The 27,891-nt window shown below is 36.3% G+C and overlaps 1 protein-coding gene and 1 pseudogene across 1 annotated transcript in view; both read left to right on the top strand.

Annotated features, from left to right (window-relative positions):
• The window catches only part of CLPX (caseinolytic mitochondrial matrix peptidase chaperone subunit X), a 50,714-nt gene extending 24,257 nt beyond the window's left edge, over positions 1 to 26,457 (top strand). The window contains exons 4-14 of the mRNA XM_036260434.1: positions 3,042 to 3,196; positions 5,060 to 5,219; positions 6,663 to 6,704; positions 10,645 to 10,821; positions 11,434 to 11,598; positions 12,430 to 12,518; positions 13,967 to 14,131; positions 18,359 to 18,658; positions 20,414 to 20,506; positions 21,766 to 21,872; positions 24,632 to 26,457. Coding sequence (XP_036116327.1) covers positions 3,042 to 3,196; positions 5,060 to 5,219; positions 6,663 to 6,704; positions 10,645 to 10,821; positions 11,434 to 11,598; positions 12,430 to 12,518; positions 13,967 to 14,131; positions 18,359 to 18,658; positions 20,414 to 20,506; positions 21,766 to 21,872; positions 24,632 to 24,722 — 1,544 coding nt within the window. The 3' untranslated portion in view covers positions 24,723 to 26,457. The remainder of the gene's footprint in view (positions 1 to 3,041; positions 3,197 to 5,059; positions 5,220 to 6,662; positions 6,705 to 10,644; positions 10,822 to 11,433; positions 11,599 to 12,429; positions 12,519 to 13,966; positions 14,132 to 18,358; positions 18,659 to 20,413; positions 20,507 to 21,765; positions 21,873 to 24,631) is intronic.
• LOC118640692 lies at positions 609 to 2,223 on the top strand (annotated as a pseudogene).
• Positions 26,458 to 27,891: the final 1,434 nt, after the last annotated feature.

Below are 27,891 nucleotides of genomic sequence, written 5' to 3'. Positions count from 1 at the left end.
TGTTGGTGTTCTGCTGTTTGTGGCACCCTCTACTGGGTTTGGATGAGCAAGGGAGGATCCACATTAAACACCACTGTCAAGTCTTACTTTCCTGGGCAGAGTTGCAAGCCCAGGAATGGTTCAGTTATCCTCCAGCTTTTTGCCTGGAGACTATCAATAGTGGTTCCTTGTTTTTTTTTTCATCCTCACCTGAGGACATTTTTCCATTTTTTGTACAGATAGAGTGGGAGGGAGAGAGGGGGAGAGAGAGAGAGAGAGAGAGAGAGAGAGAGAGAGAGAGAGAGAGAGAGAGAAAGAGAAACATCGATGTGAAAGGGACACATCGAGTGGCTGCCACCCGCACGACCAACCAGGGCCGGGAACAAACTGCAACCGAGGTACATGCCCCCAGCGGGAACCGAACCCGGGTCTCTCCGGACCGCAGGCGGATGCTCTAACCGCTGAGCCAAACTGGCCAGGGCGATTATCATAGTTTTAAAAATTCTATTTCTTTGCAATTTGATCTGTCTAGTATGTTACACAAAAAATATATATTACCTAGACCTACCAACATGTAACTAATTTCTATGTATCTTTTGCTTTGTATCTGTTAATAGTCTGTATGGGTTTCTCCAGTATCATGATGCTTTCCGAGTTCCCTGGTTACCATTAATAGGGCTAGGCTTGGAGAAGGTTAAGAGTAAATGGCCATATGTCTACATCCTAAAGCCGTGTTTTAGAAAGAGAGAAAGGAAGAAATAAATCACTTTTGGTTTAACACAGGCTATTCTATAGCTGCTGTGTTGTCATTAAGAAATCATTTTTGAGTGTTGTTTTTAGCAGCTCTGGGTGTAGAAGGGGTCACTGAAGTGCTCAGATTCTCTTGGCAGTGCAAGGATCTAACCACCACTATGTTGAGCACAAGGGCAAAGACCAAAACCACCGAGAAGCACCTCTAGAGCGCAAGATCAATGTGTTAGCCGTGTTTGACCAGTTACAGATTCAGAAGTTTAGAGGCATTTAACATAATTGATTAGAATAGGGATGGTTTCACCAACAAGGAAGATTTACATGATATACTTGTCTTCCTGGGGAAAAATCCAACCGATGAGTATCTAGATGCCATAATGAATGAGGCACCAAGTCCCATAAATTTCACCATGTTCCTCATTGTGTTTGGTGAGAAGTTAAATGGCACAGATCCAGACAATGTAATCAGAAATGCTTTTACCTGCTTGCTTTGCTGAAGAAGCAACTGGCATCATTCAGGAAGATTACCTGAGAGAGCTGCTGACAACAATAGGAGATCGGTTTACAGATAAGGAAGTGGATAAGCTGTTAAGAAAAGCACCTGTTGACAAAAAGGGAAATTTCAGTTACATTGAGTTCACCCAAATCCTTAAAAATGGAGCAAAAGACATGCCCTGGCCGGTTTTGCTCAGTAGTTACAGAGTGTCGGCCCATGGACCAGAGAAGCCTGGTTGTACCTCAGTTGCAGTTTGTCCTCAGCCCTGGTTGGGGTTGTGTGGGTGGCAACCACTCCATGTGTCTCTCTCACGTTGTTATTTCTCTCTCTCTCCTTCCCGCTCTATCTCAAGATAAATGAAAAAAAAAAAAAAAAATGGAGCAAAAGACAAAGATGATTGAAAAGAACTCCATATTCCAGCCAAATGTTCCTTGTGACCACTTTGGGTATTTCTGAGACTTTCTCTTAGAGCCTATAGCATGCCCTAGCTTTACAGCTTTTGACTTTCTTGTATTTATTCTCAGCCATTTGGGGCACATGCATCTCTATAATCAGACTGGAAATGGGACTTTCTGTCATTTTCGGAACAGAAAATAGAGTAATTTAACTTACCAGCTCTCCCATAACTGCAGTCTACACAGAGTCAATATATTTTTTTCAGAGATAGTTTCTTAATTTTTTCTGAACTGTAATAAAACTTTATGATAAAAAAGAAACAATTTTTATCCTCTTTTTAAAAGTATTTTTCCCCTTCATTGATTTTAGAGAGGAAGTAAGAGGGAAAGAGAGATAGAAACATGGATGAGAGAGAACATTGATTGGCCGCCTCCTGCATGCTCCCCACTGGGGATCAAGCCCACAATCTGGGCTTGTGCCCTGACCAGGAATTGAACCGGCAACCTCTTGGTGCATGGGTCAATGCTCAACCGCTGAAGCCACACTGGCCGGACTACCCTCACTTTTAACTGCCCTTGTTTTTGTTTTCAAAAGCTGTATGATTATCTTTAAGTAAATATTACTGAGAATGTTGTTACATTGTTAGTTTCTGAGTGGTTTTTAGGTCAAGGAAATAGGCGTTAGTGGAAGTATTAAAGGTGAAAATAAGGAAGGTATGAAATAATTTTATCTTTTTACTAAGTTAAGTTGTTGTCAGCAGCTCTCTTAGGTAATCTTCCTGAATGGTGCCAGTTGCTTCTTCAGCAAAGCAAGCAAAAACATTTCTGATAACATCTTCTGAATCTGTGCCATTTTCTCACCAAACACAATGAGGAACATGGCGAAATGTATGGGATTTGATGCCTCATTCATTATGTCATCTATTAGCATTATGAAATGCTAATAGGTTTGAAAAGAACCTGAAGAATATACTTTTTTACATTTTTAGGGATTAAAATTTTAGGGATTTCTCTCTTTAATTTCTACATATGTTTGAAAAATTTAATAATAAAATATTGGGAGAATAGATTAATTTACTTGTATTTTACCTTTTTCACAGTTTTTCCATGTATTTCAATGGAATAAACAATTTTTTAATGTTCCTATTATGATGGCTTTTAAAATTAACTTTAGTGTTTGGGAAGTTGACTCAGTCTTTTCTCTTAATGAATTATATCATAAAATGAAAGAACCTAGTGGAAATGAAGACAATGTAGTTTACTGAACTCATCTATCTTAGATGTAAACTAGGCTATTATGGTAGTGGAGTGAACTACAAGACTACTTTTTGTCAAGTACATAGTTTCCTTTTGCAGTGAACCTTTGAGATGAAGCACTATTTTAATTATTTATTTTTCTTTGCTGACCTTTTCTTTTATAGCTTCTACCCGTTTTGTGAAGTGTGAGAAATGTCATCATTTTTTTGTTGTGCTATCTGAAGCAGACTCAAAGAAAAGCATAATTAAAGAACCTGAATCAGCAGCAGAAGCTGTAAAATTGGCATTCCAACAGAAACCACCTCCTCCCCCCAAGAAGGTATAAAGTCTTACAAGCATTTGATCTTGAAAACATACTCCCTTCTCAGTTTATAATGGATCCTAACACTAGTATCTAAACACATATTGTAAGTTACTAATATGGACTGTATCTGGCTAAATTGTTTTTGATATTTGATACTTGGAATTTAGGTACGAGTCCATTGCTTTTTTCCCATGTCGTGATTATTGTATTCAGTAGCAATGACATGTAGTTGGATGATTATTCAAATAGTGTTAATACTAAATCTAAAATGATAACCTTAAAATAGAGCAACTATGGGTTTATTTTTGTTAGTTTGAACACCTAAGTAACACCAACCTGCAATCCCCCCATTAAATTAGTCTACTTAAACAGCCTCAGGCTAACAATAGAAGCAAGTAATTTTTTATGGGCAGTGTGCAGGCACTCTCCTCTATAGTATTGTGGCTTTAGTGGTATGGGCTTTTTCCAGGAGTCTCAGACAGATTGTGATTTGGCTGTATGAAACATAAACAGGTGTATCATTAGCTCCATTGAGTGGGTGCTTGTTGTACACTTTCTGAGAACGAGGAGCCCTGCTCCTGGGCTATGTGCCCTGTGTTCTGGCCACGTCTCAGATATTTTACCCTTCGATTATTTCACACCCTCTGCCTCAATGTAGCCTTCTTCTACTCTATTTTGATACCAGTGCATTTGTCTATTCATCTAAATGTGCTGTGGCAGATTTAATAATTCATGAGTATAATTTGTAAGGAATGACATTTTTTATTTTTCTATTTTTGTTAATCCTTGCCCAAGAATATTTTCCCATTGATTTTTAGATAGAATGGAAGGGAGGGAGGGAGGGAGAAACATTGATTGGTTGCCTCCTGCACGATTCTGACTGGGGCTGGGGATCGAACCTGCAACCCACGTATGTGCCCTTGACCAGGAATCGAACCCAAGACCCTTTAGTCTGCAGGCCGACGCTCCAGCCATTGAGCCAAACTGACCAGGGCAGGAATGAATATTTTTTTAAAAACCATAAGAAAATGCATATGGCCAACAACTGAAGAATTTGTCATGTACAAATCAATAATGTAATAGAAAATGTAGCTGTGAAGCTTTATATTCTCTAATTATTTGTGTAGACTTGAGACATCAAAGTCAAAGTTGTAGAAAATAATTGGACAATTTAACTTTTTTCCAGAGTTAGTAAATATTAACAGTTAATTTCTATTTACTGAAAGCTGAAGGAATTTACCCCAGGTTCCAAGCTGTTGGTGGTGTCCAGGATTTGAATAGAGCTTTAGTTTCTTCTAAGAATAAAACTTTTATATTGCCATGTAGATAAATAGTAGCTTTAAAGTCAATATCTGAGAAAAAGCTAAATGTTTGTGAGTATTAAAACATAGATACTGGTAATATAATGGCTTTTGATTGTATAATACCTATTTTTGAAAAGGGTAGTTTTATAATATATTGTCTTTGTGAAGAATATTATTCATATGATTGATAGAGGTATAGAAAAGATTAATTTTAATGATTTGCATTAATGATAATACCTTTAGACTCCTGGTGGCATGTGTAGGTATTCTAAATGATGTTAATATTAACTTTTAAAAATTAGGATCGATGGCATTGTATAGAATAGAATCTAGCATAGCACTAGAAGAGGACAGTGATACTTTGTTAAGCTAGAGAACAAATAAATTGTGTTTTTGTACATTTAGGATGAGGGACCTTGAATAATTGCTATATAATGTATCATGCCCTTGGCATTTTGTTTTTGATGAGTCTTTGTTCAAATATAAAACTGGAAGCAAATATGCTCAGTATATAACTTTTTAATGTGTGTTTTTATGATAGCTCATATTAAACTAATACCTAATTATTTTTCAGATTTATAACTACCTCGACAAGTATGTTGTTGGCCAGTCATTTGCTAAGAAGGTGCTTTCAGTCGCGGTGTACAATCATTATAAGAGAATATATAATAATATCCCAGCTAATCTGAGACAGCAAGCAGAGGTTGAGAAGCAGACATCATTAACACCTAGAGGTTAGTGTTTTGATAATTGGCCAAAATAGAGATCACTATGCTTAGAAGTAGTCTTTATTGCAACTCCTTGCTTTTGTCTTAAAATGCTTTTAGTATAGTACAACATTTTTCAAAGAACAGGTCACTTCTTAGTGGATTATGAAATGATTTTGGTAGGATGCCAACAGCATTTAAAAAAAAAAGTTAATAGATATGAATAGAAAATACCAGAGTACATTAACTTTAGTTAAGTATTGTTTCTTAAAACTTTTGCTTTTAGTTATATGTGCATAGGTTCTGAGCCACAGAGTGAAATGTATTTCTTACCAAGGGTTTCAGTAACATCAACTTTGAATTATATACCTCACCACAACTAGTTCCCCATGACCCTGTCATTGCAGTGCTCTGTATGACTCTGAGTTCTTTTCTTTTGGATTCAGAATACAGAATTTCATTTCCTAAGTCATGTGTGTGTGTGTGTGTGTGTGAGTGAGATATACATGGAGATAACTCTTGCATAACATATACAGCACTTTTTCCTCTTTGGGCCCCAGCTACAGCGTGCAAGGTTAGGGGCAAATTTGTAAGTGATTCAAAGTATAATTCCTATTAATGATAGATTCTACTATACTAATAAACTATGTAATGTCAGCTTACTGTGTACAATAATGCATGTTATATTAATAGAATGATTTTATTAAAAAACTGAATAGAGTAAAATGTAATGTTTTAAGTTCTGTTGTTATTGGCCATGGAGTCCTGATTTCTTGCTTAGGCCTACAGCTATCTATCATTTTACATTCTTTTAGTCATATTTTACAATTTGAGGGAATTCTGCTAAATACATTTATAAAACTACAATATCTTTTGATTACTTTCATTAGTTACTAAATACATAACTGGCTCAGTGAAGACACTTGTTCACTTGCTGAGCTTACTGCAAAACAGTTATGTGGTAGTATCAGTTACTCTATTTTTAGAAAGTGTAAGTCATAATAACTAGTGGAACACTTGGAGCCTTCATTTTTATAAGGTCCAAATAGCACTTCCTAGTCATGGAGCAAAAGGATTTTTTTCTGGTTTCTTCAATCAACAAATCAAATAATTAAGCTGTTCTAGTTCTAGAAAAACAAATGGTTATATAGTATTTATAGTATGAGGGATTTAAACTCTTATTGGAGACTTAATCTACTCTTAAAATAGATACCAACTTTTTATTTGACAAATGCGAATATTAGCAACTGGACAGCCATCATTAAATATATTTGTTGGTTTTTTTTGTTTTTTTTTAAATATAGAAAGGATGCAGCATATAGATTCTTACATAATGTTATAAAAAGCTAAAAAAAGTTAATCACATTCTTTAAGTATATTTGGAAGAGACAAGAAGTGGGATACTCCTTGTTTCTTCCTCTAAACAAATATATAATATTTTCATGTTGCCATTTTCATCCTCTTTCTTAGAGTTAGAAATAAGAAGACGGGAGGATGAGTACAGATTTACAAGTAAGTGACCTCTCCTCAGGTCCTCCTCTGTAATCATTCTTCCTTTTGAGACTTACCTCAGTGAAGTATGTCAGCAGTAGTAATGGGGGACATGCATTTGCTTGTGTATTACCAAGAAAGATGTATATTATCTAAACCTGTTTATTATATATGGTATTATATAATTTTGGAACAGTTTTTCATAACTAATTTGTGTAGTTTGTATATGTTGGGTTATTTCAGATATTTGATTTTATCTATTGCAGTATTTTGTAAAATATAATGTAGAGAGATAAAAAGCATTATATATAGTTTTTCTCTATAAATGTAGACCTACATATTATCAGGAGTTGTTTTTGTAAAAATCTATAGCTTGCCATTGTATATCTTTTTTTTTGGCCTTACAGCTAGAGTTGGTCTGCATAATTTTAAGTGACAGAAATTTTGTTGGAGGCAGATTATCTTCTGGTTAGTCTTTGTCAGAAGCCACACTTTATTTTTTGGTGTATGTGAAGCTTAGTGTAGCCCTGCAAATTATGAATAAGCCCTAACTCCCTGTTTCCAGCCCAGTCTGATAGAGGGTGTGGAAGGACCTGGTACATCAATGATAATGACCATTCTTATGTCTTGCTCTCATTCTTTGGAGGTGCATATAATTGCTGCACAGAGGGTGAAGGTTGCAGGAGTATCATAAAAAACTTTATGTGGCCTTTGTTTCAGTATCAAAATAACAGACACAAATGAAGAGATGATAAACCAATATGAACAATTTTCACTTACAAATTTGATACTTTTACTTTGCCTTTGAACCAAGCAGTATTATATATCTACTATTTGAAGTGAACTGTATATAAGATGTGCCATTAGAACATAACCAGTTTACCGCTCTGGCATGAGATTTATTATATGTAATAAAATTATATTATCTCTAGTTATTTTTAAATTGTATGGAAATAATGATTATACCATGAGTGATAAAATTAAGAAACACAGTAAGTGCAATAGAATATGGTTACATATAAGAAAGTAAGATCTAAGTAATACATTTAAGTGCATGTATAATATATATTTTATAATCTAAAAATATAATCAACTAAGCTGTCAGTATTAATAAATTTGGGCAGATGGCTAGTGAAACTAGTAGTAAAGAAAAGTCTGTAGTGAATATTTTGGAAAAAATATATGTAATGATTTAATGTAATGTAAATGTTAAGAAGTAATGGTATTTACGAACTTAGGTAAAAGCAATTTATAATTATATGTATTGATTGACTTGGAAATTAATATTTTGAAATATTTTAAGCTAAGTAGAATTTATTTTCATGTATAATTTAGTCTTGTCCTGTGTGGGGTTTTAAGTTCTAAAGTTAGGGCATTAGGCCAAAGACATATATAATCAAAATATTCTTGGAAGTTCCTTTGGAAATAATGTGTTAGAGACCAACATACTACATAATAAGACTGATGACTGATGGTAGAAGTATCCCATGCCATTAAAAATATACAGTCGGTATTTGGAACAAAGTGATTGGAACTGAGACAGACATTATCCAGGTCTTGTCCATGAGCTTGTTCATTTCCTTGCACAAAAAGAAGAGAAAACCAACTACAAAAAAAAAAGACTGATTTTTTTCTGTCACTTGGAATCGATGTTTTTCTTAAGTTTAGCACCACCTTGCATTTAAGGGCTATATTATAGAAATACTTAAACACTAGCAAAATGCAATGCTAATAGCAAATTCTTCTATGATATTTATAAAACTACATGCCAGGAACTGTTCTAAGTGTTTTACATATATTGACTCATTTAATCTTCCCAACACCTGTAAGACAAAAACTTATTTTCACTCTCATTTTATAGATGAGAAAACTGAAGCACAGACATTTTAAGTAATTTGTTCAGGGCCACACAGCTGATGATTTTCATGCAGCTAACCACTATGCTAGCCTGCTTGTTCATAGTCCTGCTCATTCTAGAGAGTTGCTTATGCAGTGAAAGATATGCAGAAACAGAGACTAACTAAAAGAATAGGAAAGTTCTCTCAAGCTTACTGTGGCATATTTTCATAAACTGTAATGATTAACACATCTGTTCTGCACTATTTAAATTATTCCTTTTTTTTTTTTTTACTTAAATCACTGAGTGACTTGCATCATGTGACTCCATGGTAGTTAATGTGCTTTTTGTAATTTTATTCAAATTATTCACTTAAATCATTTTTCCTCATTGGGCAGACCTACACTTGAGCCATAGGAATTATATTGTCACAATTCCTAACTAGATTTTGCTGAAAAATTTTTTTATTTTTTGAAAAATTTTTTTAAACCAAACAATTTTGCTAGGGACAGCAAGCTAACTAACTGCACTCAAATAGGGACTGCGTATTTTTGCCTGGTGTAGATTGTTAGTCACTAATCATTAGTTCTCAAGTGAAGCGCAATTTAATTTCCAATGTATATTAAATGCTTGTTATTTTTTATTAATAGAATACCCCTTTATCTTAAGTGTGACCACCAAGATAGTTTGAAAGTGACAGCCAGATGGAACAGGACCACAAATATTTGTGTCTGCTGGACATCTATTGATTTGTTAAAACAATAATGCATTGGAAAGTACTGATATTCTTAACCCATTTATTAGAAATAATCTAAAAATAAATTCAGAAAATACAAGCAAATATGATATGAGCACAGATACCTCAAATGCTGAGAGCCAGAATCAATATGGATATTTACACACCTGGACAATTGAAAATACTGTCGGGATTCTTTCCTTCAGCCAAGGGAGAATGAGAATAAAATTTTATTTTGCTTTGTTTTTGTTTTAGGGATCTGCTGATAAACGGATATAGTTCACCCACAATATTAGTCCCATCTAGTTAAGCTTTGTATCTTTAATAAAGGGACTAGAAACATCCAGTTGAGATTTTTTACAATCAGGTTCAGATAGGGCCAGGAATAGTGAGTCTTACCATATTTGGTTTCTCTGGTAGACTTACAGAATTATTCTTAGATGTGGAAGAGACTGTGGAGGTCATATGGCTCTGTATTTTCACTTTATTGTAAGGAAGCAGGCCCAGTAAAGTTAAGTAACTTGCCATGGTCCTATAATTGCCCAGAACTGAGACAAGAACCAAGTTCTCTATTTCTCAGTTAAGTGTTTTTTCTCTTTCTCTACAGCCATGCTTCTTTATTTTTACTAAATAAAATGATATATCTTTGTTTACCTTTCAAAGTACCTCCAAATCAATTGCACTTTATTCTTACATCTTCCAACCATGTGTTTAAAATTGATAGGACAGGAATTGTTGCCATTTTATTATTTTTTTTAATATATTTTTTCTTTTTTGATTTTTAGAGAGAGAGGAAGGGAGAGGGAAAGAGAGATGGAAACATCGATGAGAGAGAACATTGATTGGCCACTTCCTGCATGCCCCCCCACTGGGGATTGGGCCCACAACCTGGGCATGTGCCCAGGAACCCAGCTGACTACCTCTTGGTGCATGGGTTGACGCTCAATCACTGAGCCACACCAGCGGGTGGAATTGTTGCCATTTTATAGATTAGGAAATAGCACTAAGTTTATAGACTTGCCCCAATCATATAGCCATTTAGAACAAAGGAAGGCTCAAAATTAAAGCTTCCTGACTTCTAGCACTGTTCTTTTTCCATTATATTGCCTTCCCTTGAGTGAAAGGGCTTTCTTCATACAGGTGTATATAAATAAGGAGGGGAGGATTAAAAGAATCTATTTTCTTTGCTTGAGTTTCCCTGAATAATCATTATGCCTTATAAATTGTCACTAGATAATTGGAAATTTTCTTTCTTTTTAGGTAAGACAGATTGTCAAAATACTTAAAATTTTCTAAATAAGTGATTTATTTTAGACATAAGGTTTTATTGGGCATTTTTTCAAGTAAAATCAAATGAAGCTCTAGTAATTTCTTTGACATTTTTTCAGAATTGCTTCAGATTGCTGGAATTAGTCCACATGGTAATGCTTTAGGAGCATCAATGCAACAACAGGTAAATCAACAAATGCCTCAGGAAAAACGAGGAGGTGAAGTATTGGATTCCTCCCATGATGACATAAAACTTGAAAAAAGTAATATTTTGCTGCTTGGACCAACTGGGTCAGGTAAATAACTTCCTGAAAAAATTTACTGTTCATTTATTTTAATCCTCACTCGAGGATATGTTTTTATTGATTTTACAGAGAGAGGAAGGTGAGGGGGAGCGAGAGAGAAAGAGAAACATCATTCAGTTGCCTCTTGTACATGCCCCAACTGGGGATCGAATGCGCAACCTGGGTATGTGTCCTGAACGGAATTGAACCTGCAGCCCTGTGGTGCACCAGGTGATGCTCCAACCAACTGAGCCACACTGGCCAGGATTACTTCTCATTTTTAAAAAATAAAATATAAATGATTTTGTAACCTGTGTTTTGTAATTGAGAGATCTTGGCTCTTGAGAAGAAAATCTACGGCCAGTCTTATGCATACATTATCAGTATTTCTGCTTAGGCTTCAAGCTAAATTTGAGGCATTGGTATTGCCCTTTAGGCCAATTTCTAACATCTTAACAGGGATAATAAAAAGTAATATGCCATTAGATCTGAATAATAGTGGAGAAAAGAGGTAACTGATTTTTTTTTTTATTGTATACTATTCAGATTTATTTTGCATTTTAGTAGAGAATTTGTACATCAACATAGTTTTAGTAAACTTTTAGTTACTGTTTCTATTTGTAGGTAAAACTCTACTGGCACAAACTCTAGCTAAATGCCTTGATGTCCCTTTTGCTATCTGTGACTGTACGACTTTGACTCAGGCTGGATATGTAGGTGAAGATATTGAATCTGTGATTGCCAAACTGCTCCAAGATGCCAATTATAATGTAGAAAAAGCACAACAAGGTATGTTTTCAGCATAGCTTGCTTCTCTGTCCTCAGATGTAGTCTATTATTAAAAGCTAATATAATTCTTATTTTGAATCAAGAAGTAAAATTCTGTAATTATATAAAAGTAGCTAGCTTTGTTAGTAACATTTTCTAGTATACTGACCCAAGGACTACAAAGTTTGCTTTGCCTTATCATCAGATGATTACTAGGGTGAAAACTGGCTAAATGACTATTCCATTAGATTCTTAATACTATCATTGTGTTTGCTGTTCTGACTCTTCTCCAGACTCCTATTGCTATGGTGGGGAGAAGGGGGCAAGGGCAAGGGCGGGAGAGTGCAGGATGAATCTAGAAACAGATTAGCCTGTTGGCTTTTAGGATGTCATGGATGCTGCATTTCTCCTTTCCCCATCTATCATCTGTCCTTGTTTACATGAAGAGTGTGACAGCTTCCTGTTCAATTTTTTTTAAGACAATAATATAGTTGGGAAAGAGTAAGCCAAAATTTTGCTAGTCTTGGCATTACATGTACCTCCTGCTTCTACACTGTACCTCTATCTCAGCTCCTAGAATAAAGAACCTGAAAACATTAGTGGGGTAGTAACTATTGTCAGAGAGAATTGGTTATCATGCCCAAGTAATATTCCATAAAATAAATTACAAAACATTTGCACAAAATGATGAGTGGGACAGATAGCAGTGTATTTTTATAGCAGTAAGCCACTGAATATGTTAAGTGTGAAAGATTGAATAACCTTGTTCTCTGGCTACCTAGTATTTAAAAGCTGAAGTTATCTTGTGTATATCTTTTTCATATTATAAATAGACTCCTCCTTAAATTATAGGAATTGTCTTTCTGGATGAAGTAGATAAGATTGGCAGTGTGCCAGGCATTCATCAGTTACGGGATGTAGGTGGAGAAGGCGTTCAGCAAGTAAGCAGTTGAATATTTTGTTCAAGCCCACTAAAAGGAAGGGAATACATCAACCTCCCAATATTGTACGTTTGGTTTCATATTCAATTAGATTCTTTTTTGTTTCTTTTTCCCACCCCAAATTTCACATACCACTTTAAAGTACTTCAATCCTAAGAGAAAGCTATTGGCAATTTTAAATACCAAATTACCTTTTTTGGGAAATTGAAAATATTTTAAAGAACAGAAAAAATGAAATTTAATTTTTGTTGGTTTTATTCCTCAAAGGCCCAGTTAAACTTCTAAAGGACTCTAAAAGAAAGTTCTGGTTCTATTTTGACAGATGAACTATGTACTTGTATCTTATTCTTTTCACTTAGTTAGAAGTGTTTCATTCCTTGTAGAGTCATACTTGAAGTCCTAATGATATATTGACCTTTTACTGATAACTAATTATAACACAGACTACAGGATAAGGAAATTGCCTTTTTTATAAACCAAGACATAGAGAAGTACAGTCACAGTTAGAAAATGTGCCGCAGCCCTGGCCGGTTTGGCTCAGTGGTTAGAGCGTTGGCCTGTGGTCCAGAGAGACCCGGGTTCGGTTCCTGCTAAGGGCATGTACTTCGGTTGCAGTTTGTCCCCGGCCCTGGTTGGTCGTGCGGGTGGCAGCCACTCACTGTGTCCTTTCACGTCGATGTTTCTCTCTCTCTCTCTCTCTCTTGCTCTCTCTCCCTCCCACTCTATCTGTACAAAAAAAAATGGAAAAATGTCCTCAGATGAGGATAAAAAAAAAAAAAAAGAAAAGAAAATGTGCCGCATAATTTTTTTTTTTATCCTCACCTGAGGACATTTTTCCATTTTTTGATCAGAGTGGGAAGAAGAGAGAGAAAGAAACATCGATGTGAAAGGGACACTTCAAGTGGTTGCCACCCACACGATCCAACCAGGGCCGGGGACAAACTGTAACCAAGGTACATGCCCTTAGCGGGAACTGAACCCAGGTCTCTCTGGACCGCAGGCCGACTCTCTAACCACTGAGCAAAACCGACCAGGGCCGCATAATTTTTTTATAATGGCATCTCAAAATATAGGTATTTTCCAAGTTTAATACTAGGAGTAGAAGGAAATTTTGATTTATATGAAAAACAAACCTAATTTAACTGTTTTCAAATTTTGAATGTTCCCACAATGATTGGGTACCATCTTATAGTCACAATTCTAACTTTATCTCAAAATTATGTCTTTATCATCAAAAACAACTTCTCAGTCGATTATTTCCTGAATGCATTAGGTGTCCTGTATAGTGCATTAGATTTTCAGGTTAGCTGTAGAAATGTGTCAGTTTTGTTTAGTTATGCTCATTCACCATAACCACATATTATTTTCCCCATTGAATCCCATTATCTAAAGTATAATAAAGAGTGCACTTATGTGATGGTGCTATAAATATTTCATTCTTTATTTAGGGCTTATTAAAACTACTAGAAGGCACAATAGTCAATGTTCCAGAAAAGAATTCCCGCAAGCTACGTGGAGAAACAGTACAAGTTGATACAACAAACATCCTGTTTGTTGCATCTGGTGCTTTCAATGGTTTAGACAGAATCATCAGCAGAAGGAAAAATGAAAAGGTAAGTTTTTCTGAGGGATTACTGGGATAGAGAGCATTTGTACAGAAGATGGACACTCATTTTCCATTCCCATATCTGTTGGCTGCTAGTTGTCAATTTTTAAGAGTTAGGTTTTCTTAGAGCATACCAGAAATATATTTCTTTCTTATTTTCTTTATCCTCACCCGAGGACATTTTTGCATTTATCTTCAAATAGAGTGGGAGGGAGAGAGGGAGGAAGAGAGAGAGAACATCGATGTGAGAGAGAGACATTGAGTGGTCGCTACCCACACAACCCCAACGAGGCCGAGGACAAACTGCAACCGAGTTATGTGCCCTTAGTGGGAACCGAACCCAGGTCTCTCTGGTCCGTGGGCTGACGCTCTAACCACTTAGCCAAACCAGCCAGGGCTCTATTTTTTTAATTTCTGTTTTATTTTAGAGTAGTAAATTGTAAGATTTCTAAATATCTATTTATGAGCACTTTTAAACTATAATGATTATTTCAATTTTATATTTCATTTAAGGAGTTATTTTATTATTTGAAGTAGGTGCTGTGGTAGTAAAATTTCTTTTCATTCCTCTTGCTCAGTTCACTCAAGCCCAAAAAAGAGCTTGTCTCCATTGCCCCTGCCCATCATTGATCACTGCTGACTAATGGAAGGGAACAGTTTGGGGATTGGAAGAAGGGTTGTGAATCTCCCACAGTTTTATAGATGTTTTTTGAACATTCTTATAGACCTTGATTTTAACTGGAACTCATTTCTTCATATCTTCAAGGTACATGCCCAGTATTTATTTGTTGATTGATTATAATAAAATATATTATCAACACAGAAACCCAAAAGACCTGTATTTTCCATGTTTTTGTGTTTTACATAATGGCTAGCTGTAAATTATCCCTTTTACGTAACATAATATTCTACCTAAATGAATATATCATAGAGCAACTCTTTGCTGTATCACTTGCTTTAAGTCTCTCTCCTTGGCTTTGCATGCACTAATTTCAGTAGAAGTAAAAATACAATGCTGCTAATGGGAACAGTTGCCTGTGATAATTCCTTTGCATAGTCTAGATGAGAAAAACGTGTGTACAAATACTAACATAGCCATAGAATACTGTTATTCCTCAGTACTAGGCGTTATTCAGCATGGATAGGGTTATATATTTTGTATTTATTTATTTATTTTAATCCTCACTTGAGGCTATTTATTTATTTATTTATTTGACAGAGTGGAAGGGGAAGGGAATGAGGGAGAGAGAAACATCAATGTGAGAGAGATACATCAATTGGTTGCTTCCCACATGACCCTAACTGGGGCCAGGGATTGAACCTGAAACCAAGGTACGTGCCCTTGACTGGGAATCGAACCTGCAACTCTTTGGTCTGCAGTTGGATGCTCTAACTGCTGAGCAAAACCGGCCAGGGCTATATTTTTATTTTTCATATTCTTAATTATTATTATTTTTTTGCTTTTGAAATTCTGCATAAATTAGCCTAACAAACTAGAAACAAAATTATTTCCGTGAGAGAGAGAGAGAGAACTTAGTATTTGAAATTCTGTAACTAAAGGCAGGGACCATGGTCTGATATTTATGTATAATTAATAATTCCAAAACAGAATTTGAAGCTAGAAACATGTAGAAAAGAACAGTTAAAAGTAATGTGAGAGAAGAGATTAGAAACATATAGAAGGAAGGTTTAGGTCATATGAGATCTTCACGAGAGACAAAGATTAAAAAAGAGTTTGTCACATAGATCTTTATGAAAACTCCCTTTTCATAAGAGTCTTCAACAGTGATTTTATAGGATTAAACACCTTCATGTGGCTTTTGTTTTATCAACCCTTGTTGAAAGCCAGGAGTACAATATTAAGTAATATACTTATATTCCAACCATATCAAAGTGCTTATAGCCCTAAAGTTTATTCCTCTAGCTCATGCCCTCCACTACCTCAATCTAGTTGGCAAATATGTGTTCATCCTTTAAGACTTAGTCTATTGCCCAGCTGGTGTGGCTCGGTGGTTGAGCATCAACCCATGCACCAAGAGGCCGCCGGTTCGATTCCTGGTCAGGGCACATGCACAGGTTGTGGGCCAAATCCCCAGTGGGAGGCATGCAGCATGCAGGAGGCAGCCAATCAATGTTCTCTCTCATCAGTGTTTCTCTCTACCTCCCTCTCCCTTCCTCTTTCTCTAAAAAAAAAAAAGACTTAGTCTGTTAAATTATTAGGCAATTCCTCTCTGAAAGCTTTCTTAATTACCTAGATCACCTCCTACCCTCAATCCCTTGTATGTGCCTCTTTTCCTCCTTTCCACTGCCATTATTTTCTGTACAGTTGTCCTTTATTGCACCTATGACATTTTTGTTTTTATCCTCACCCGAGGACATTTTTCCATTTTTTGTTCAGATAGAGTGGGAGGGAGAGAAAGCGAGAGAGAGAGAGAAACATTGACGTGAAAGGGACACATCAAGTGGCTGCCTCCCGCACAACCCAACCAGGGCCCCAGGGCCGGGGGAAAACTGCAACAGAGGTACGTGCCCTTAGCGGGAACTGAACCTGGGTCCCTCTGGACCACAGGCCGACGCTCTGACCACTGAACCAAACCGGCCAGGGCTCTCCTATGACATTTTAATACCATTCATGTGTTCTCACTTTCAATAAACCCTTTTAGGGTAAGAGCTGTGTTCAGGTTTGTATTTCCAGTGTTTAACAATGATGCTTAATGTTTATATTTACATAATAAATATGTATATATTTATTACTATATGTGCTTATATGTAATATATGCTTAGTAAGTGTTGAAATTATTGAATGAAAGGTATTTTGCTTTCCTGTCCACTAACTTCATGTACACAGCTTAGAGAATTAGAGGATCTGATATTTAACTTAGGCTATTTTCTCACCCATTATGTACTTATACTTTTGACAAAAACTATAAGATATACCGAAATTGAACTTTCTGATAATTACCTATAGTTCTTTTTTTTAAATAGTAATCTCATTCATATTAACTTTTCAGCTTTTCTAAAATATATTTTTCTTTATTTTTTTTAAATCCTCACCTGAGGATATTTTTCTATTTATCTTCAGATAGAGTAGGAGGGAAAGAAAGGGGGGAGAGAGAGGAACATATCGACTGGTTGTCTCCTGCCTGACCTCGACCAGGGCTGGGAACTGACCACAACCGAGGTACATGCCCTTGGCCAGAATTGAACCCGAGACTCATTGGTCTGCAGGCCAATGCTCTACTGCTGAGCCAAACTGACCAGGGCTTCTTTATTGATTTTAGAGAGAGAGGAAAGGAGAGAGAGAGAGAGAGAGAGAGAGAGAGAGAGAGAAAGAAAGAGAGAGAAAGAAAGAGAGAGAAACATTGATGAGAGAGAATATCAATTGGCTACCTCTTGCATGCCCCCCCACTGGGGATTGGGCCCACAACCGGGGATTGGGCCCACAACCTGGGCATGTGCCCTGATCGGGAATTGAACCAGTGACCTCTTGGTGCATGGGTCATCGCTCAACCAGTGAGTCACACTGGTTGGGCTAGAGTACAGTTCTTTAATATTGACTGAAGCAAGATCCATACACATTAGATATCAAACCTTTTGCAGCAAAGTTAGCATTCTTGTTTGATGTCATCCTTATATGTTGTTTATGAAATCTAATCTTAAATTATTCTAATTCATAGGTTGATGTAAGCAAGTCCAAATCATGATTTTAATGGAATTTTTAGCAGTGACTTAAGATGCTTATGGATAATTGCTTTATAAGGCTGCTTGTTCCATAGGTACTACTCCTGTTTACAGTATGACAAAACTGACTTTGGTTACACAATAATTACTGTCTCCATTTTTACAGTTCTTACCCAGTTTGGAAACCACACTAGTTCAGAGGCCGCAGAAAAACCCTGCAACTTCATTTTCTGAGTTCTAAGGGACTTCCCCTTCATAGTTCTTACTTACCTACTTTTACTAGAAGTCATTCTTTGAGAGTTGGTTATTTTATAGTGGTTAGGTTCTCAATTCTGAAGGCGGATAGACCCGATTTCAAATCCTGCATTTACCACTTACAGCAATAAGAGTTTGGTCAAGGTGCTTAACCTTTCTAGGCCCATTTGCTTCATTTGTAAAATGTGAATGATAATAGAACTTTTTTCTGTTGCAAAGATCACATGAGATGTGCATGCAAAGTACTTAGTACAGAACTTCATTCTGCTATTTATAACATCCATCTGTTCTTTGACAGTATCTTGGATTTGGAACACCATCTAATCTAGGAAAAGGCAGAAGGGCTGCAGCTGCTGCAGACCTTGCCAATCGAAGTGGCGAATCAAATACTCACCAAGACATTGAAGAAAAAGATCGATTATTACGTCATGTAGAAGCCAGAGATCTCATTGAATTTGGCATGATTCCTGAGTTTGTGGGACGGTTGCCTGTTGTAGTTCCTTTGCATAGTCTAGATGAGAAAACACTTGTACAAATACTAACAGAGCCACGTAATGCTGTTATTCCTCAGTATCAGGCCTTATTCAGCATGGATAAGGTTAGATTTTTATTTTTTCATACTTAATATGTGGGTTTTGCTATTGAAACTGCATAAATTAGCTTAAAAAATAGAAAAGCAGTCCTGGAATACCAGCCTGTTCACCTGGGAATCGGGGAAGGAACATTTTATTATATTAGACATTTAGGAGTTGGCTTTATTTTTTCTTAATTAAAATCTCATTGTAGCTTAAAGTCCAAAGATATATATAGAAAAATTATTCCAGCAGCCTACTCTCAACCCCTCAAGCTAGACATACAGGATTGTCCTTTCAACCTTGCTTTTGTTGTGATATACTGTGTATACTTTTATACACCTTTTTTCTATAAAGTTTTATTAGCTCCCACATCTACTTCTCTGCACCAGGCACCTGGAGGTCACTCCAGCCCACCTAGTCAATCTGATAGCAAATGTTTTGAGTTTTATGAACTTAGTATCTCCAAATATTAGTCTCCTTCTCTCCATTGCCACTACCTCAACTCAAGCTCCTTTATCCTTCTTCACCGTGACCCATGCATTTAGTTCCTAATTGGTCAGTTTCCCTGTCTCAAATCTGTCTGTAATCATCACCACCACCATGATCTTCCACTTTACTTTCAGAATGGGTCATTTTTAAATGAAGCACAGTACCCAGCAAACAGATACTAAGTTCTTAACAAATATTTATTGAATGAATAAACACAAAGCTAATTATTTTACTCCCTTCTTTAAGATCCTCCAGTGGTCCCCTGGTCTTATTTAGATGCCCCCACTTTGGTGCTCACTTAGTATCATTTTTGTACACTATGCTAGTTTGCTAGTTAGTCACTACCCAATAGACTAAGTTCTTTAAGGACAAGGAGGGTGTCTGATTCATCATTTAATCTCTAAAACATAAACACATAGGGGTTCAATAATTGTTGAATGAAGTCCTAGAAAGTTCATATTAATCTAGAACAAAACCTTTTCAAGGATTAAGGACAAATTTATTATTCATTATACTGATGATACCTTCTGATAGGTTAATTGATAGAAACAAGTGGTGCTTTTTTTATATTTTTTTAATCTTAGATAAAGGGAGGAATAGAGAAATATTAATAGGAGAGAGAAACATCAGTTGGTTGTCTCCTGCACGCACCCTGACCAAAGATTGAACCCGCAACCTGGGCATGTGCCCTGACCGGGAATCAAATCCACAACCCTCTGGTGTATGGGACAATGTTCCGACCAACTGAGCCACACCAGCCAGGGCAAATGATGCTTTTTGAAGGCAAGGTTCTAAAAAACCATGAGAGACAAATACCTCATTTAAATTTTATATTTTCTGGAGGTAGAAATTAATAACCAAAGTTAATACTAAGATATTGTGAAATCTGATGTTCCAGAGTACTTGGATTTTTAAAAAATATATTCTCAGTAATTTGAACTGTATTTTGAAATATGTAGTAATTTAGAGAGACTTATCTAAAGTTTAGTAATACTCTTTAAAATGTATGTTTTCTAGGAAATGAGAGTCTAAAAATGCTTTATTCTGATAGGGGATAGATAGAGTCAGTCAAGAAATAAAGGTTCTGGCCCTGTATTTCTAAGTGAATCAGTATACTTACCACTCTGGCACTTTTTTATCTGTAAAGTCAGGGCATTGGTTTCTTTTTGTTCTAAATAGACCAGTAATGGTGGTAGGTAGTAATAGTTAATAGATCAAATGCTACATGGTTATATTAGGAAAATATCGAGTATTACCTAAGCTCTCATTTCTTTTAAAACTATGTTTAGTGTGAACTGAATGTTACTGAGGATGCTTTGAAAGCTATAGCCAGATTGGCACTGGAACGAAAAACAGGTGCACGAGGTCTTCGATCCATAATGGTAAGTTATTATTTTTACAAAAACTAGACTATTTCTTTATCTGAGATTTTAGAATATTAATCCTCCATGTTTTTCCTTTGTAAATATATCCAGAGAATTGGACAAGTGTTTGGGTTTTGTTTTTTTTTGTCACAATATATTATATTTTTCTTTACAAAAAGAAACTTTAAGGTATTTGCAACAAAGGATACATATAATATGATTAATGAAATAGAGAAGAATCAGGATCAAGGGAGAATTTCAGAAAATTCTACATAGGCCTTTTGACTAAGCCCCAGAGTGTCTTCTCAGACCCATTGAAATCCTCATTTTTGTTGTTTGTTTGCTTGAAATTAATTTGCAAATACCATGACACTGTAACCCTAAATTTTTCAGTATGGTATGAACTCACTATTTTTCATTTTGTAACAAATCCTAGAGACCCAGCCTATTTTCAGCCACAACACATTCTCTCTTCTTTAGAGCTCTCTCCCCTACCTGTAAGGTCTGGCTGTACAGTGGGTTACTGTTTCCCTACATGCTTCCAAAGCAAGACTATTTTCCTATTTTCTTTTAAGGATTTCACTTCTAAATATTATTTCTCTCAGTAGGACAGTTTGAAATTATACTCTCTAATAAAGGCCTAGACTTCAGGTGCTACTGATTAAGGACAGACAGACATTACATGCAAACTAGAAGAGTGGGTGATAGCGTTGACATTTTCTAGTAAATTTGATGTACTCAACCAGTATTTTTCTTAGATGGAATATAATCCAGCCCCTACCTGTAGGCGAAACTAGTTTTCTCTAGTAAACAAGGGAAAACTTGACATCTACTGAAGCACTTGAGACAAATGCTTATTTGAAGTCATAGTCAAAATTGAAGAGCCTGATAGAGATGATTTAAGGTTAAATCATTTTTTAAGTAAGGGTTACTAGTTGACCTCCTTGGTCATAGAATATGCTTGGAATGCTTTTGAGAAACATCTGAATCCAAAAGTATAGTCTTTTTGTATGTGCATGGTGACCTAAATAGACAGAAGTATAGATAAATAGCCTTCCCTTTACAGAATGACTTCTTTCTGAATTTAGTTAGAAGCTGTTTTAATAGGAAGAATATAAAAGCTTTTACACTGATTTTTGCAACATTCAGTTCCTAGTACATAATAGGACTCAGTAATATTTGTTGAGTTAATGACTTTGATTTGTGGCCTGTAGAATACAAGTATGTTGTATGTAACCTCAGTTTTCCATGACATTCATTACTTTTTGCTTCTTTAGGAAAAGCTGTTATTAGAACCAATGTTTGAAGTCCCTAATTCTGACATTGTATGTGTGGAGGTTGACAAAGAAGTAGTAGAAGGAAAAAAGGAACCAGGATACATACGGTAAATGTACTGTCAAGCTAGAACAGATCTAAAATTTAAGATTAGCTCTTCAGTACTATAGTTTATTGGCTTGTCATAAAATTGCATAAAAATCCTTATATTCGTAAAGGAAGCAGTATTCTCATAAATTTCCTGTAGAAAACTGTTCTAATTTTGGTTTATAAAATATTTTATGAATCTTCAAAATTGGTCTCTATATTTTCCTCTAAGGAAGGTTAAAAAAGACATAAAAGTAATCAAAATGAAGAGATTTAAGTGAACTTTATTGCTAAAACAAGTAATTTGTGAATTACTTGTTTTATGTCTTTCACAAGACCAAAATTTTGTGGACATAATTTTTTCCTCATTTGTGTCATGTCATGTGACAAATTTCACTGCTTTATCTATTCCAGAGGTCAGCAAACGTTCTTGTAAAGGGCTAAATATTTTAGGACCAGCCAGTCTGTATTGCAACTACTCACACTGCTCTATGATAGCAGCCATGGACAATCTATAAATGAATGAGCATGTTCTAGTAATTCTTTATTTACAAAAACAGATGATGGGCCCATAGGCTGTAGTTTACCGACCTGATCTATTCAACATATATTTATTATACAGTGTTTGACATCAATGTTACCTACACAAAAATTAGTTTTGTTTTAACTCCCACATGTTATAGTTTACGTTTGCTTATCTTCTAAGATAACTTAGGAGACAGTTGATAGATTTTGAACAACTTTAGTTATTCAAAGAACAATCATTTACTTATTTTTTTTAATCCTCACCCGAGGACATTTTTTTTCCATTTTTTGTTCAGATAGAGTGGGAGGGAGAGAGAGAAACATCGACGTGAAAGGGACACATTGAGTGGCTGTCACCCGCACTACCCCAACCAGGGCCAGGGACAAACCGCAACCGAGGTACATGCCCTTAGCGGGAACCGAACCCAGGTCTCTGGACTGCAGGCCGACGCTCCAGCCGCTGAGCCAAACTGGCCAGGACTATTTTTGTTTTTTAAATGACATTACTATATAAAGGAATGAATTGTGGTGGTCTGATCATAATTTTGACTAGTTTGAGTAGAGTCAGATTTGGTTAGAAGCTATCATCTTCTTTACCATAGATGTATGCTAAAAGTCAAGCATTTTCTTTTTCTTTTTCAATATAGGTTTCTATTGATAAAAGTCAAGCATTTTCATTGAAGTATTTGATTCTAACTTTTTGCTGGATAAAGGAATTTTTTTTTTTAATCCTCACCCAGGGACACAGTCATTGATTTTTAGAGAGAGGGGAAAGGAGAGAGAGAGAGAGAGAGAGAGAGAGAGAGAGAGAGAGAGAGAAAGTGAAAGAAAAACCTCAGTGTGAGAGAGAATGATTGGTTGCCTCCCATATGCACCCAGACTGGGGATCAAACCTGCAATCTTAGGTATGAGCTCTGACTGGGGATCGAACCTGCAACCTTTCAGTGCACTAAGACAGCACTCTAGCCAACTAAGTAACACTGGCCAGGTTGGAATGAATTTTTTAAAAATATGTTTTTTGCCCTGGCTGGTTTGGCTTAGTGGTTAGAGCATCAGCCCACAGACCAAAGAGTCACGGGTTCAATTCTGACCAAGGGCATGTGCCTTGGTTCTGGTTTGTCCCCGGCCCTGGTTGGGGTCATGTGGGAGGCAGCCAGTCAATGTCTCTCTTACATTGATGTTTTTCTCTCTCTCCCCCTCCGTCCCCTCCACTCTATCTAAAGATAAATGGAAAAAAATATCCTCAGGAGAGGGTTAAAAAATAATGTTTTTATTGATTTTTTGAGAGAGAGAGGAAGGGAGAGGAGAGGAGAGAGAGAGAGAGAGAAACATCAATCCTTTGCTTCTTGTGTACACCCTGACTGGGGATCAAACCCCAAACCCCTGGGTATGTGCCCTGACCAGGAATTGATCAGGCAACATTTCAGTGCACAGGGTGACGTTCAACCAACTGAGCCACACTGGCCAGAGCAACAAAATGGATTTCTTTAAGCCTTCACAATTGAAGCCTTGTTTTCAATTTATTTCAGTAATACAGTTGTTTGGGAAAATTACTTATAACCTTGCTTGTGTGGTCTAAATGTTTCCAATATTTTACCACTAAGCAATCTTTATATATATATATATATATATATATATATATATATATATACACACACACACACACACACACACATATATATATAAATATATATATATTTAAATCCTCACCTGAGGATATTTTTCCATTTTTGTTCAGATAGAGTGGGAGGGAGAGAGAAGGAGAGGGAGGGAGGGAGGGAGGGAGGGAGGGAGGGAGGGAGGGAGGGAGGGAGCGAGCTAGAGCGAGAGAGAGAAAGAGAAAGAGAGAGAGAGAGAAACACCGAGGTGAGAGGGATGCATTGACTGGCTGCCTCCCACATGACTCCCATCAGGGCTGGGGACTAATCGTAACCGAGGTACGAGGTATGTGCTATTGACTGGAATCGAACCAGAGACTCATTGATCCGCGGGCCAATGCTCTAACAACTGACAGCAATCTTTTTTTTTTTTTTGGTACGGGCCGTAGCAGAAACTGAGCCCGGGACTCTGGTCCGCAGGCCAACGCTCTAACTGCTGAGCCAAACTGGCTAGGGCAGCAATCTTAATATTAAAAGTGCTCTTAATGGTTTTTTTTGTGTGTGTGGCTTTTCTAGCAAGGTAGATTAATTTATTGTCTAGAAGTCATGTTTACTCCTCATGTTTATTTTTTTTAAAATTGATCATTTTTCATTACAGGGCTCCAACAAAAGAATCCTCTGAAGAGGAGTATGATTCTGGAGTTGAAGAAGAAGGATGGCCTCGCCAAGCAGATGCTGCAAACAGCTAAATTGTCAGACTTTTGTCCTGTATATAAAGCTTTTCCTTCTGTGTTTAGGATCATAACTGTTTTTACAGTCTGACATTAAAAGCATTGGCACTCTCTTGGATATCATACATGGTCAGAAACCTTTAGGATAAAAATCAGATCATGTATATTAGGTAACATCATATTGATTGGTACAGAGGACATTATGTGGACTCTAATGACACAGTGTTCAAAGATAAAATGTATATTATTTTGGTTCAGTTTTTTAAAAAAAATATGCTTAAACAAAATTCTTAGGAGTTCTTTTAAGCAATGCAGGTGTTGCAATAACTGTGGATTTTACAATAATGTTATTCTACGAACGGGAAAATAAATTCTTTAAAATTGAAAATTGAGATACCATTCTTTAGTTTAATCTTTTTACCCATATTTGTTTCTTGAAAATATTAGAATTTTATTCATCTTAAACATTGGAACAGGTAGTTTCCAAATAGTTAAAATTTCATGGAAAAAGTACCCCGAAGAACCATATTTTAATGATTTGTTTAGCTGTATTCTTAGTTTTAACTGCTAATGCATGGCGCTAACTTCCCGATAGGTACTATAAAAAAGGCCATTCTCTTCTGACTTTTCTGATTTATTTGCCATTTTTAGTGCATTTTAATACCATGAGTGAGCATATGGAGTTGAAGTCTGCCTTAAATCTTCAGAAAAAGACCGTCTAATTCTAAAAGTAGCATGCAACATCAGTCATAATAAAAGCCATGTGCTGAACTAAATTAAATATCCTAATATTGTGCATTTACCTAAAGTATTCAGCTAGTTTTTTGTTTTGTTTTTTCTTGCTGGATATTTGTCTAATTTTTTAGCTTCATAGAACATTAAAGAAACTGCTTTGTTAATGTGTTCACACTAAAATATAAGTTATTAATCTTTGTTACAGGTGGGACAAAAGATTTACAGTTCATGTGAAAAATAAAATAATAAATAATACAAGAATAAACTGTTTCACAACTGTAAACCTACTTTTGCCCCACCCTGCATATAATTGAAAAGTGGGGGGAATTTGGGGGACTTAAACATAAAATTATTAGTCTCATAAATATTAAAGTATTTGGGTACCTTTAAGCCTTTTCTTTCCTTCTATGATGTTGATACAATTTTTTTATACTATTCATTTCCAACTTATTTGAAATCAGAGTACACTGAAATGTTTATTTTTTTGGTTTATAGACTTAAGTGTTCCTTTACCTCCCTCCCCCGCTTTCTTAGGAAGAGAACCTTAAGCTTTTAGCAAATTGTAAATCCTGTTGATGAAGAGTTGGGCTTTCTACAATGTAATAAGAGATGTGAGATGTCTATTTATGGCTGGGGTAGAACCAGAAATGCACTTTTGCAGTGTTTAAGCCTGGTTGCTATAGTGTGGAACAGAAACAAGTATCCTTCTTAGTCTCCATAGTAATGGTTCAAGTTTTTCTCAGGAAGTCTTTCATATATAACTTCATTATCTTTTTATTATGCATCATTATTTTCCTTTTTTGTAGAGTGAAAATTGAAGTAGTTACTAAATATATTAAGGGTAATCCTCCAGAAATGGACTGGGAGACATTTTAGTCACAGCAACTTATATTTGGTTTGGAAGTTGTTAACAAAACATAATTGATGTTTTTAAATCAAACTCAACTGAGTATAACTACGATTTGTATCTTGAGACATATGTTTTGGCATTTGAATAAAACAGAAGGACTAAAATGAATGCCAATGTGGTGGTGTGTCCATAATGCAGTGCCATTTTTATTTTATTAATTAATTTATTTTTTATCCTCACCCGAGGACATTTTTCCATTTTTTTTGTTGTTGTTCAGATAGAGTGGGGGGCGGGGGGGGAGAGAGAGAGAAGCATCAACGTGAAAGGGACACATCAAGTGGCTGCCACCCACATAGCCCAACCAGGGCCAAAGACAAACTGTAACCAAGGTACACGCCCTTAGTGGGAACTGAACCCAGGTCTCTCTGGACCGCAGGCCAATGCTCTAACTGCTGAGCCAAACCGTCCAGGGCTGCAGCAGTGCCATTTTTTAAAAGGACACAGATATAAAAGGACACAGATACTGTGAGCTGCTTTATTCTGATGTTTGGTTAATCCTTGGCATTTTCATATTCTGCTAATAAATTCTCCTAGTTACAAATTCCACAGACAAAAAGTCTGTTGTTAAAATTTATGTTAAACCTTTATTGAAACTCCTTACTTAAATATCCTGCATGGGCTCCACACTAGGGACACAGACCAAGCTTTACAAGATGCTTACTAGCCTAGTAGTAACATCCATGCATTATAATAATTGAAGTAAGGTAGGTACCAGGTGTGGTGGCATAAAAGGTGGTGGCCCAGATGGATCTGGAAGAGCAAGTAGAACTTTTCCAGAAAGGAATAAGGAAAATATCAGAAATTTGAAACAATAACTAGGGAGCTTTAGGAGTAGAGAAATAGGCAACAAGTATGACTTCACATTACTGCTCTGAGATGATCGTTTAATATATTCTGTCCCCTCTCCATTTAGCTGAAGACTTTGCTTCATATTTCATTGAGAAACCATGAGAAGATGGAAGTCATCTTCCATCATCAAATCTATAAATCTACCTGCTTCAACACCAACCTTTTTTCTCCAGTTACAACTGAATCCCTCTTACCAAAACTCAATCACTTCACATCATTATGAGTGAATCCCACCATCTCCTCTCATTTTTCAAGACCTTTATTTTGTCAGTATCTCTACAAAATTATTCATCTTCTTCTGCATCATTCCCAGCAGCATGTAGACACTGCCTAGCATTTCCTGTCCTATCGCAAACCTCTCAAGTTTATTTTTCACTGTGTGCCTTTCTGACCACACAATGAAGACCATGCCTATTTGGTTATATATAACAGCACCTACCAAAGTGCTTCATGTATTTGGTGCCCCATACATTTTATTTTCCTTCCCGAGGATATTTTTTCATTTTATCTTCAAGTAGAGTAGGAGGGAGGGAGGGGGACAGAGAGACACACATCGACTAGTTGCATCCTGCAGGACCCTGACCTGGGCTGGGAACCAACTGCAACTGAGGTATGTGCCCTTGACTGGAATTGAACCCGCCACTCATTGGTCCTTGGGCTGATGCTCTAATCACTGAGCCAGACCGGCCAGGG

Source organism: Molossus molossus, unplaced genomic scaffold (genome assembly GCF_014108415.1).
Source record: "Molossus molossus isolate mMolMol1 unplaced genomic scaffold, mMolMol1.p scaffold_m16_p_1, whole genome shotgun sequence".
NCBI classification, from domain to species: Eukaryota; Metazoa; Chordata; class Mammalia; order Chiroptera; family Molossidae; genus Molossus; species Molossus molossus.
Note: the sequence above shows the minus strand (reverse complement) of the source record. Positions and strands in the feature narration are given on the sequence as shown.